The sequence below is a fragment of the Cynoglossus semilaevis genome, chromosome 19 (genome assembly GCF_000523025.1).
Source record: "Cynoglossus semilaevis isolate Cse_v1.0 chromosome 19, Cse_v1.0, whole genome shotgun sequence".
Taxonomy (NCBI): domain Eukaryota; kingdom Metazoa; phylum Chordata; class Actinopteri; order Pleuronectiformes; family Cynoglossidae; genus Cynoglossus; species Cynoglossus semilaevis.
In genome coordinates, this window is record NC_024325.1 from 10081482 (window position 1) to 10094057 (window position 12576).

Sequence of the window (12576 nt, forward strand, 5' to 3'; positions counted from 1 at the left end):
ACCAGCTACGTTTGCCAGAATATATCTAATTTAGCTAATAATGTTCATTTAAGTGAGTTTATACTGTATAGTTGGTTTTGGGGGATCAAAGCCATTAGTCACATTAACACTGACTGCCTTTAAAGGTAGATGACTGATATTTAGAGAAATGAGAGAAAGTATTAGTATCGTTGCTGGCACTTTGTTGTTTAAAAGGTTACACATCAGACATGAGGTTTCAAACAAAAGGGAAACAATCCATAAATATTGAGAACATTCTTAGAAGTGCAGTTACACTTGATGGATGAAAAGAGATTTACAAAAAACAGTGACTCTATATATAACTGCCAAAGCTACTAACCAACACAGTTTGTGGTTGACGGGTAAGACACAGGAAATGTTTTTCTGGTTTCAGAAGCGATGTAGAGCCAACCAGCAGATTACGTACAGGGTTCTTCCATAATTTTACTTTCACATTAACTTAATTTTGTCTAGTCCTTCCATAGAGTCTATTGATAGACAGGCATATCATTTAATTGTGATATGATAAAATCATAAAAAAATATAAACAGATGAGAATTTTAATGATTGTTTTTGGTTTCAGTTTCTTCAAATGCATTTTTCTGATGCATGTTTTTCAGAGCATTGAGGCAATAACACCATAATTTAGATAAGTCATCGCAATGACAATTAAGGCAGCTAATCCAAAAGAAAGCAGATAAACGTGTACTGTATCTCATAGACGTTTTTTTATTATACTTTTATTTTTTTAAAAACCTGCCGCCGATTGCCTCCATATTATGGTCGACTTGACGCACTATTTCCATATCTAGGCCTTGACGTCAATGGCCATAACAAACCAACCACCGCCCCCTTTGGAACGTAACGGAACAAGAGTGAACAAAAATCAGTCATTACGTTACATGAATAATTAATCCTGAAATTGTGAAAATACTCAGTGAAAGCGACGGAAATAAACCCCGTACTGTCTGTACAATGTACAGTGCACATAGATCATGTAAACGGCAAGGATCCAATCTTCTATTTGCAAAAGTAAAGCTTCAGAAGTAGGCAAGAACATTTCCACTGGTTTTGTAGTAACTATTCTTGTATATGGGTACTTTGTACTCGAAGATTAATTACATTAGTAAAAATTACATTCATGGCCCTGGAGCCACCGCCAGTGGTCATCAGACATGGGGGAGTAATAAGGTGTGGACAGTTGACTAGTCCATCACAGAGCCATTAAAATTGATTAACAATTGTAATTATAATAAAGAATAATTGCTAGTAAATCTATTTTCTTTGTATGTTTAGCTTTCTAGACACCTCTTATTAACTGACATACCTTCTAGCTAGATGGCAACAATAGACAACAACAACAAACACCAATAGAACTGTCTTTTAAGGCTTTATTGCATCTTTATCTGAGGTAAAAGGACAACAATAGCTATAAAATGTCATACTGTATGGAGGCCTTTCTAGTGAGTTTACTCTTGGTTCTGGTACCTGAGCAGCACAGGATACGTGGTCCCTATGTGCTTCTGGTTGTGGTGATGGCAAACAATCTCCACATCGTAGAAACTGAACTGGACTTTGACCCGCTCATTGGGTGAGGTCAGAAAACAGAGGGTGTACAGGGCAAACTCAAACTCTGGACTGACACCCATGAAGATGCTGCCCTTTGTCTTAATCCCTTTCTTCCAGCTGAACTGGAGAGCCAGGATATGTCGGTTCTCATCAGGCTGATCATCGGACGGAAGAAATGAAACACAAGAAGGAAGCATTGCTAAGAATAGAACACTGTGCTTGATTTTAAACTGTAGCTGTGATCAGTTTGTTATTTCCACATCAAATTTATTTCGAGTGCATTAATCTTATATTTCTAGACAACTGAGCTGTTTCCTTTATATAGCTATGACTTTGTTCCCACTAGACTAACATCTAATCATCACCTTCAGCTATAGCTTATAGCTATAGCTTTTGCCATATTCTACCTATTAGTAACAATTTATAACTTTTGAATGGCCAACTATTTATATACAACTATATATTTGGAAGTTATTTTGTAGCTGTATTTGACCAAATGATATTTAGCAATCTTAGCAATTGTTGTGGGAATACGTTAATAATTAACATTAATATTTCTGATCTATATAATATAACATCTTAACCTATTTTCTCGAAAAAACGGCTAATCAGCTAACTTAGTATTATTGCATGAACCAAATTATTTGATTATCTTGATTGAAAATGATACCTGGGGTGAATTTGCGTCGACACTGTAGCCTTTGTAGTCGATGTGTCCCAGCTTCTCTTGCAGGTAGAGCTGGATCCAGTTATGAAAGCCAATCACAGTCCGTCCTCCTCTCGTCTCTCCAACGAATACATGTTCAAACCCTGAGGAATCTGGTCTTGTAAGAGGCATACAGAGAGAATAATAACATGACCCAGTGAACCCAAACAAATAAGATCGAATCAAAGTTAGTATATACATGACAAGCAAGATGATAACATTTTGGTAAATGTGATGGTCCACTTGCAGCCATACTGACTGGCTGTGTAACATTACACATTACTTTTCTACAGTTATCATCAATGTGCTACATTCCACAGGTGCCACTGTGCTGACCTTCACAGATTTCACCTACCTGCTGGAGCCCCTCCTGGCATAAAGTTCAAACCAGATCCTGTAAAGCTGCTTCTTGAACTGTGTCTCATCCTGAGGAGAGAGATGCTTCTCCACCAGGTATTTATGAGCTCTCTGCAGTAGCACAGTCACCACATTAGCAGTGCTCTTAAGTAAATATGTTTTCGAATTTGGGATCTTAAGCCGTTCCTACCTTCATAGCAGCTGTTTGAACGATGGCATCAAGGAACTTGTGATTCTCTGCCTCTTCCTCAGGCGTTACGATTTCGGGTTTTCCAGTGTCACTCTCGTAGTTGTCCAACAGGGAGATAAAGGCTGCAGGAACCAATACATTTGCTAAATTTATATATATATATATATATTTTACAATCTAACTAAAAATGTCACATTTTAAAATGCAAAGGTTTTAAATTCTTCCAAATTCTGTACAAAAATAAGTTGGGAGGGCATTTAAACTAAGTGTGTAAAGTCACAGGTTGGCTACTTACTTATATTTCTAAAAACCTCCAGCTATTTTTGCTTTAGCCTTTGTTTTTTTCTTGTGTTGATTAAATTATAACTTTTTTACAGATTTCAATAAAAGCCACAGTAAAACATTTTTTTTACCCCAAGCTCTGCTAATTACTAACTATGATAACACTATTCCATTATTGCAACCCTCTTTGGCTCTGCTTATAACAAAGAATACATGCTCCTGTTGTATAACATGGTGAATGACACAGCCTTGGTAAGACGCTACAAAAATAGCACAGTGAGGTGAGTCATTTGTTTTCTTTTGACATGGGCCTCAGAATGATTTTCTGATACCAGCTCTTGCATTACTTAACCTCCCATAGAGTCTTGTTCAAGGACATTGATTTCTCTATTGAGTTGCACCACACAAATCTGTGACAAGCATCATTACACGGACGAGTGCCTCAGCAGGTACCACGGAACACTCAAGTCAGACGGCTGAGGTGGAGCATCTTTCTGCATCTAGTGTACTGCTATACACAGACGTTTTACTGCAAAAGAGTAGACTGTCAAACAGAATAAATAGGTCGAGCAAGATAGTCCAAACTCTTTACTGAGCTTCAATGTAGGACTATAAATTTAGCATTTGTATGGGTCTTTATTTATAAATGACAAATAGTATTTAGGGAATTATAGTGTTCCACATAGCAACAGCTAGTTAAGCTAGTTAAGCATTAGCCAAAAGTTTGAACTTGTGTACATAGAATTATTTGATTTTTAAGTAGCTACTAGTTAGCATAATTATATTTTATCCAAAGTAACAATAATTGAGCTAACAAATATATTGCCATATATACATTTTATATATTTATATATTTTTCCAGTATAGCATAACACAAATGTTAGCCCTGGATATTTAGTCAAACCATAATAAAACCTAGATAAAGATCAAAAATAATAAATATATAAATAACATTACCAAACAAAAGCAAGTAACCTTTAATATTTGTAATCTTAAAACAAATGTTTGCCAAATTATTCAAAACGTGACCAAGAAAAGTAGGAGGAAATTATAAAACTAACGTTACAAAAAAAATAGGACAGATGTGATGGTGTAAAATTCCACCACTGCATCTACTTCACCACTAGATGCTGCTAGATCTTGCACATTGAAACCAATAAAAAACGAGAAACACTCAATTTGGAATAATGAAGTGATCAATATGATAGAAATATTGCTCTTCCCTCATGCACGTACCTAAGAAGGTCTCCTTTTTGAAGATGTTCTCATCAACAAAGCTAAAGAGAGGGTATCCTGCTCCATCACTGTTGTCATTTATGGCCATGTTGTTTCCAGCTTTGCCCTGAAGCAGGAATAAAATCATTAAGCTTTAAAATATAGATTTGTTTTGGATCTAACACAGATCTTTCTGCTTTCTATTTTCCCATAAGAACTATGAGGTTGTGTAGAGGGGATTGTCTGTAATCTCAATTGATTTCTGGACAAATAATGATCTTTTTCTACCTCTTGAGAGTTTACAGCACATTTAATATATCACAGCCATTTACACAAGTAATGGAAAATCTGTATTGTTACAATTTATAGTAACCTGTAATAATAAAATAAAATAAAAACAATAAAATGTTTTAAACATAATTTAAAATATTACATATGTCAATATAAGTATATATATGTCTTTATCATTCATTTTCATTTTCAGACTCTTAGTGTTTTCATTTAAATGCAGATTTTGAGCCTTCTGCTGTCTCATCATTAGGCCTTTCCCCATTTTTAAAGAATCATTCCAGCTATGTTTTCACTAATTCATAACACATAAAAAACGAATGTAATTAAAATAAAATATAATAAAACTTTTTTTTTATCCTTTTCCGTGCGGCCAAATAATCCACTGCCCAGTGTCATCAATCGAACATCCACTGGTTGGGGATCCCTGCTTCAAATGATGATATATTATTTGAAGTCATGCTTTTATGTGTGTGGTGTGTGCCGCACCTGCAGAGAAATCCTGTAGTCTTTGCCAGGTTGGAGTCTGTTGACGTCATTGTCCCAGAGCTCCTGCACCATCGCCGACAATTCTCTGTCACCTTCAATCATGGTAGTGTGTGTCCTGACTCTTGTGCTGGACCAACTGCTGGTTATTGAGCCTCAGAAAATTCAGCGTCTTCAACAGGAGAGAACAGAGTATTTATCACATTGTCAGGAGTTTCTATCAACAATAAATTTCAGTATCAGAAAGCAACACTTAGCAACTAATTTAAAAAAAACATTGCTGACACATTATTTGTATACCAAGTACATCATTTTAGTAAATCTCATATTATTATACTACAATATTCCAGATCCATACACCAGGTTAAATCCACTGACCTGATTTTGCAAGTTTTGCTCCACTTCTATGTGGCTGTGCTACGAATAAAGTGATGGTAAAGAGGAAGGAAAGGTTCTCCGCGTAGGTCCAATGCTGCTCTCCTGTGTTTTTAAGAGCAGGCGTCCTTAGGAGCGTAGTAACTACCAGGCCAGTCAGGGGCTGATGGGGGATGCACTGCCAACACAAGGCAGGGGACGGGGCAGGGCAGAGGGGCCGTTTTAAAGGGTTATACCCTGTCAGCAACTCTGGCCAAAGGGATTTCACCTGTTGTCGTCTCTTTTCAATCTCAGGCTCACACATGGTTCTTTTGTTCCTTTGGGTTCCATTGTCCCTCTTTCTGACTCAGTGTAACCTCTGTATCACACGTTGCAAGTGGGTCATGCTTAAGACAACAAGGTATTGTTACCTAGAGAGCGGGGGGGGATGAAATGAGTTTATGTTAAATTTCCATTTCATTCAATAGTTTACTGATGTCTTACTGTGTGTAGACTCACCTCCAAGATTGTATGGTTGTCATTATGGAGGAAGATCTTCTCTGCAGAAGCTGCTAGTGTTTACATCTAAAAAAAAAAGTTTATTTGGACCAAAATAATGTCATAACAGGGTCAACCATAAACCTCAGAATTCTTTATTCAAATCACAGTATACCAGCAGCAGTAAAGCTAATATTGTTTTATTTTCTATTAACAAGACAACATTATTTTCGATAGAGCTTATCTGAAATTCCAAAGTCGGATTTGATAAAGCTTTTGTTTAAACAAAGATGACGTTTGCCATCTTTTGAACGTCACAAAGATGACGTTTGCCATCTTTTGAATTAACAATATAACTATCATGTTTTATTATGTACATATAAAACAGCCCCTCTTTCAAATTTTAATTTGGCAATGAAAATGACAAGGAAAAGTGAAAGCACTGATTCAAAAGCATTCCTTAATGCCTTGGCATTTCATCAAGAACAAGAATTCCACATTCCCTTCTCCAAAATGTTATATAGTCACTGTAAACCAATAGACTACCTGCCAATAAAAGCATGACTAAACAAATTATAAGCTTACCTCTGATGTGTTAAAGTCCATTTTTGCAGCCGACCAGACAATTCTCACCACATACCACATACATTTTGTATTCATTTCATAATAACATGAAATGAAGCACAATTCTCTGGCCTTTATCTTGTCCTTAAACCTTAAAGCGTACCACATTTAGACAACATAGTCTGTCTAACCTTGGCCGTCCATTACAGAGTTATTTTTAATGGTTATGTCGTGGTATGAGAGAGTAGAAATGATTAATCAACATGTTACTGTTGTTGGACCAGAGTTTGTTAGATCCTGATGTGTCACAACCTTCTCATAAAAACATACAACGAGAACAGTTAAGAAAAGGTTAACCTCCCTGACCATGTGTATTAACCAGCAGCAACTGCTTCAGAATTGGGGCAGATGCACAATTAGAGTCGACCTGTTACCTTTCCCTAAACAATAAACAATCTGTGTGTCTCTGCTCGTAAGTGTCAACAAATTAGACAGCGCTTGGTTTATCAATAAACAATGTCTGAAGTTATTATGGCCCATAATTAGTCATTCTCCTATTGATGTAATGAGCATGGTTTAACAGCAGCACCGAGCTTAAAACAAAATGACTTCAACTGAAAAATGAGTTTACATTTTAAGTAATGGTCCCATTACTTGTCATATTATACATAGTTGTCGTACTGTACATCTGGGGATGCATTACTAATCGATGCAGCCTGTTTCACGTTGTCTGTGTGAGTGTGTGTCATGGCAAAAATAAATATCTCTTATGAACTGATAAGAAAGGCAACAGAAAGAAAGCAATCAATCTTAGAGGTACGCTGCTGTCATTTCATTGGCTCAATCGTGTCATCAATCGAACATCATGAGCGATAGTAGGATTCGATGTCAAATGCAGTCGACGTTGCCCTGCAGCAATGCTGTAGAAACACTTTTGTCGTACAACGGAGGTGACGTAAAGACTAAATGACTTAAAGTGCATTTAAAAAGGGATATGTTGATCGGCACTGTAGTGGTGTTAGTCGTCCTCATCGCTTAAAAAGTCGTCATCGTCATCCACGTCCACACCCTGGAAGAGTCTGCAAAAGGTGAGTAAAGTTATGGTAACAAAAAAAAAAGCTGAGAAAGCATTGGATTTAAGTTGAAATGTTTCACTCACTGGTTGTAACAGGGGGAGCGTGAATCATTAAAGTGACCATATGGGTTGACTTTGCTGAGAGCGCCCAGGCACAGCCAACAGAAATATTGCTTGCATGTGGTACAAGTCATCTTGTTGCAGCCGTCCACTTTCTAGAGGAAAACATTAGATAAAACACAAAGGTGAGTTCGTACACCTGAGTTTTAGAAACACTCACAAAATCATGGACCAGATACACCACAGGTCAACAAACAAAGAAAAAGGAAATTACAAATGATGCATTTTTTTCACTGTAGGTAAAAACCACTCAGCAATAGCTGTGCCCAATAAGGGGCATCGCCCCTCACATTGGGAAACACTGGTTTATATGTAATGCATTCACAAAAAATAAATGACTGATTACTAATGTTTGAACAAAAAAAGAACTAAACAAGAGCACGACCTGTATGTTGGTTCCACAGCGTGGACAAGACTTGCAGTTCTCCTCCAGCCAGTCTCTGCTAAAGGACTCTTCCACAGCTTTCTGAATCACACGCTTCCCAAATCTTTGTTCCATAAACTTTTGCTCCTGTGCTGTAGCTGACAGGTAATCATCTCGGAGGTGACGCAGTTCATCTGTAGTTGAAATGAAAAAGTTTCGAGCTCAGAACTGTTGGAACTGTAAACAAGTTTTTATGCCTTAAATAACTGAGCCTTTGCTAGATGAATGGCTGAAACAGTATTTAATAGTGTTGTTTGCAAAATGTATATTTCACCATGAGAGAAATATGTGTGGATTTTCAATGCTCAGTAACACTGGGCATAACGGAGACAAAGAAATATCTTGATATTTTTATAGTTAAATGTCAATATTCAATATATCAATTCATACATATATCAACCAGATAAATATTCCAAACTATGCAGTGAGCCCACAAACATGCAAATTGCAAAATTTAAAAACTTTTTTAAGAATAATTTTGGGCAAGAATACTGTATATACATATATACAGTATGTATCTATATATATGAATATATAGCATCCATAAAAATGATACAGTCTCATTCTTGATCATGTATACAAAATGTGTCAATATAATATTGAAACTCATCACCCAGGCTTATGCTTCAGTAAAATTATTATGTATTTAATAAGTAAAATAAATAATGAGTAAAACAGTTTAGTACTACAATTTAAATTATTCATTAAACTAGATCATGAAGAGAAAATAATGCTACAATGATTAACAATTTCACATGACAAATTTCAATAGTATCCAGTACAATACCTGCGCTGATTTTACACGGTGAGACTCCATGATAACCCAGTTTGCACAGTGTGCAAAAAGCATATTGACAGGCAGCACAAATGCCCATAGTAGTGTCCGGTTCTACCATGACAGGTGTGCCGCAGGTCAGGCGGGGACAGTAAACAACATCAGCCATAAGGTCTAGGCTGGACTGAAGCAGCAAACGGTCATAACGGGCAAACAGCTCATCATTGACGAGCTCTTTTACCTACAAAGTTAGACAAGCATTAGAGAAATCAGTCTTCGTGCAGTCTGAATAAATAACCGTAAGAAGAGACACAGTCTTACCTGTAGTGGTGTGGCTACAGAGGTGCACTTTGGCTCAGGGCAGTTAAGGCACTGAACGTTGCCGTCGCGTATTTGGATTTGAAAGTATTCAGTCATGCAGGCCTTGCAGTACACGTGTTGACACTCCTTAAAGCAAAGGCAGCTGGAGCCCAGCTTCTCTACAAAGCAGATGCCACAACAGAAGACCTTGCTGTCAAAAACCCTCTGCCGCTGTCCTTCATCAAAGTCAAGAAGTTGAGGTAAGGGATCAACATGTGGGTCTCTCAACAGGACGGCCCGAGGGTCCAGCTGAGAAGACATCAACTGCATTTCTGACTTTTTCTTCTTCTCCTCTACTATCTGTTCCTCCATGGATTTAGAATGACTCCCGGTCAGAGATGAACCTAAATGATAACAGTTATTTGTTAAAAATAGTTAGAACTGTAATTTATTATGTCACTACTATTTATTAATTATTTAAGCTGTGAGCTACAACAGCTTCATCACTTGCAAAGACTTTTCGATGAACGCTCTTTATATTCCACATTGCAATATCCAAGGGTGTTACTACGGCACCTTTTTTTTTTTCATTTTTATCCTTATATTTTGTTGGTGACACCTAGTCTAGATTAACCAACAAAATAATTCTGCTTGTAAATACACAAAAAATGATTTTATGACACAATGGCTCTACCTGTAACTGCCGGGTCTGTTTTCTTGCGCTCACCACCTGCCTTACTTCCCCCTCTGTTGATTTCAAGAGGAGACATGATTCCCAGAATGTCCAGAGTCTCCTCTTTAAGAAACTGAATCCATGTGAAAAGGACTACACTGCTCTGGTTCTCTTCCCACAGCTCATCCAGACGTCTGCATAGTGTGCTCATCTGAGGAATAAAACAGGAAACAACATACATCAAAGCACAGCCTCTTTATTTTAAGAACCACACAAATTGTTAAGTATTTATGTGGGGAACTCAATTCTTCATTAAAGAGGATGTTTTTCTAAAAAGTAGAACAGATGCAAGGTCACAGAGAACAGCTATAGCTGTTAGGTTTCAGCCATAGCGATATTAGCTTTGGTTAAGATGAGGGGAAACTGTAAAGGACAAAGTTTTTTTTAGCTGTGTTTATGGAAAGGCTTTTATTGTTGTTGGTCTCGTCTCTCAGTAGCAGGAGATCTTCGAATGAGCTCAATGTTTTGTTTTGTTTGTTGAGGAACATTTTAAACTACAGTGAATGTAAATGAAATGGATTTCATGACTTCGTACCTGGGCTTTGGTCATCCATTTGGAGCTCAAAGTGAAACTTGGAGAGGACGTAGAAGGATAGTCTGCAGGCAACTCAAAATTGAGCACCAAAGGAGGCAAGAAGCTCACATTGTATTCAGTTTTTGTGTCTCCTGTAATACAAACAAATATTATGATATGGCTCAATGTTTGTGCATTAAAAGGATGAATGAATAATTAAAAAATCTATTTAGAATTTTAAAAGAGAATTGTGCAGATAAATATAATGAACATGTTATAAGATAATGGTATTGTACATAAAACAACAACTCATTGCACAACTTCAATTAAAATTAAATACCTTTTACAATGATTTTGAAATCCGGAGGAAGCTCCAGGCAAAGCTGCATCTCCCCGCCTTGTGCAGACTCCGCTCGGTGAAACTCATCTTCATCATAAATACTTGCTAAAGCAAGCAGTTCATCCTCCTGGGCTTCCTTGTCCTCAGACATTTACATTCCTGCACATGGAATAATGATTCATTGTCAACAAAGTTAGCAATACAAAGGTGTCATGATGCTGAAATATGACCAGCATCAAAATGTATCCAAGCATTGTAGTATATCAAAACAAACACAAAAGCAGAATTGTCTTCAATAGCATAAACACTCTCACAGTCATTTCTCAAATCACCCCAAGTTAGTTACTGTGACGGTGGCACAACAGTAACAGTTTTAACAATGATGTACTTGGGACCAAATGAAGTAAAACATAAAAATAATTTAAATTATAATGTTCAGTTTATCTGAGAAAAAAGCACGTGTGTTGGTAAAACGGTACATTTTTTAAATTACTAACAAATCAATATCATGAATACCCCTTAAACTCCAACACAAAAATTATACTGCTTAAAATGTATCTTTCTATTTTGCGCATTTACTTTTGTTTCCTTCCACTGCTAGTAACGCGGCTCTATACGACACGACGTATCTTATGGCGTTGTATTCTGGGTTCATTAAATTAAAGAAACACTGTTACACCCTCGTTGACGACAATCACCCTATTGGTAACACACAGAACTGACCACAGATAGTGTGATTTAAAGGAAATGTATGATTTATTCAAAAACAAAGTCACTTAAAATGTCCTCAATATAACCCATATGTTGGGTATACAATAATCATCAAGCAAACATAAAGACGTCATCTGAATGGTTCCGCTTCTTAAATCTATGGATCCATACAATTTAACAACAACCCAGAATGTTTAATCAGAGTAAACAAAAACGTTTAGATTTAATACTCTAAGCTTTCTAATCACACGTTACAGTACACATTTAATACTCTGGAAAGCTTTCTAATCACACGTTACAGTACATAATTAACCCAGATGTTTTAATGTAGTAGTAATACATCACGTAGTGTTGTATACGAAGGAATAAATCAACGTGGACGTCAGGTAGCGACGCAATGGTTCGGTAACTTGACATCATTTCGTGTTTTGCTCTTGATAGCAGACATGCTAACCGAAATAAGTTAACTTTGTAAAACGGAACTATCGTTAAACAACTTATTAACTGTCTGATATATTACTGCTGAAGTTGCAACATCAAGGGGAAAACTGTTACAGTTTACTCCAAGAACAACGAAGCTTAAAGGATATGAGATTAACTTAATTGTCAATTGAGCTAGCAGGCTGAAACTGTTAGCCAGTGTAAACAGTGGCCATGGCTACTGTAGCAGCTGGACACTGCTGTAACTTTTGCTCTGCAGAAGAAACAAACACGTCCATGAATGTGACACAACTGGAACTGCTGCGTAACTCTTAATAAAAAAAGATTACAATTCTCACCTTCACGTCAACCCACACTCACTTCTGCCAACACAACGCCCGTGGCATGCTATGAACCCCTGTAATGTAAAGTTCACTGTAACGAAGCAAAGTGACGTGAGCCGGTCTAACCATTTCCGCTTTCCAAAATAAACGCTAAAGCGTTTGTAATACACGGCAAATTGTCGTATTTGCTTAAATATTAAACAGTGGTCACATGGGACCTAGATTTACTTTTCTAAATCAACCTCGTACAAAACACAGTTAATGTAAAACACGAATGACTGATTGCATTTGAGTGAAACTGGTTGGATTAA

At 36.9% G+C, this 12576-nt stretch overlaps 2 protein-coding genes across 2 annotated transcripts; both read right to left on the reverse strand.

The window, feature by feature from the left end:
* Positions 1-99: 99 nt before the first annotated feature.
* Positions 100-6251, reverse strand: endou2 (endonuclease, polyU-specific 2). Its single transcript, XM_008332848.3, has 8 exons — positions 5967-6251; positions 5472-5878; positions 5097-5265; positions 4341-4446; positions 2823-2944; positions 2631-2743; positions 2240-2393; positions 100-1724 (listed from the first exon to the last, which is right to left on the reverse strand). Exons 3-8 carry the CDS (start codon positions 5196-5198, stop codon positions 1470-1472), a joined length of 852 nt encoding a protein of 283 aa, XP_008331070.1. The 5' UTR covers positions 5199-5265; positions 5472-5878; positions 5967-6251; the 3' UTR covers positions 100-1469.
* Positions 6252-7319: 1068 nt separating this feature from the next.
* Positions 7320-12434, reverse strand: rnf14 (ring finger protein 14). The gene is made up of 9 exons (XM_008332849.3): positions 12281-12434; positions 10791-10949; positions 10472-10602; positions 9898-10087; positions 9225-9607; positions 8916-9144; positions 8090-8262; positions 7669-7799; positions 7320-7588 (listed from the first exon to the last, which is right to left on the reverse strand). Exons 2-9 carry the CDS (start codon positions 10939-10941, stop codon positions 7528-7530), a joined length of 1449 nt encoding a protein of 482 aa, XP_008331071.1. The 5' UTR covers positions 10942-10949; positions 12281-12434; the 3' UTR covers positions 7320-7527.
* Between the last annotated feature and the right edge of the window lie 142 nt (positions 12435-12576).

Excerpts from the sequence above, each read along its gene's own strand:
- rnf14 (XM_008332849.3), bottom strand. The coding sequence starts at position 10,941 with ATGTCTGAGGACAAGGAAGCCCAGGAGGATGAACTGCTTGCTTTAGCA. Across the intron at positions 9,145-9,224 it reads CTGTAGCCACACCACTACAG|GTAAAAGAGCTCGTCAATGA; the intron begins GTAAGACTGTGT and ends CTAACTTTGTAG. Across the intron at positions 7,800-8,089 it reads GCTGTGGAACCAACATACAG|AAAGTGGACGGCTGCAACAA; the intron begins GTCGTGCTCTTG and ends GTTTTCCTCTAG.
- endou2 (XM_008332848.3), bottom strand. The coding sequence starts at position 5,198 with ATGATTGAAGGTGACAGAGAATTGTCGGCGATGGTGCAGGAGCTCTGG. Across the intron at positions 4,447-5,096 it reads ACTACAGGATTTCTCTGCAG|GGCAAAGCTGGAAACAACAT; the intron begins GTGCGGCACACA and ends TTCCTGCTTCAG. Across the intron at positions 2,945-4,340 it reads CAAAAAGGAGACCTTCTTAG|CCTTTATCTCCCTGTTGGAC; the intron begins GTACGTGCATGA and ends TGGTTCCTGCAG.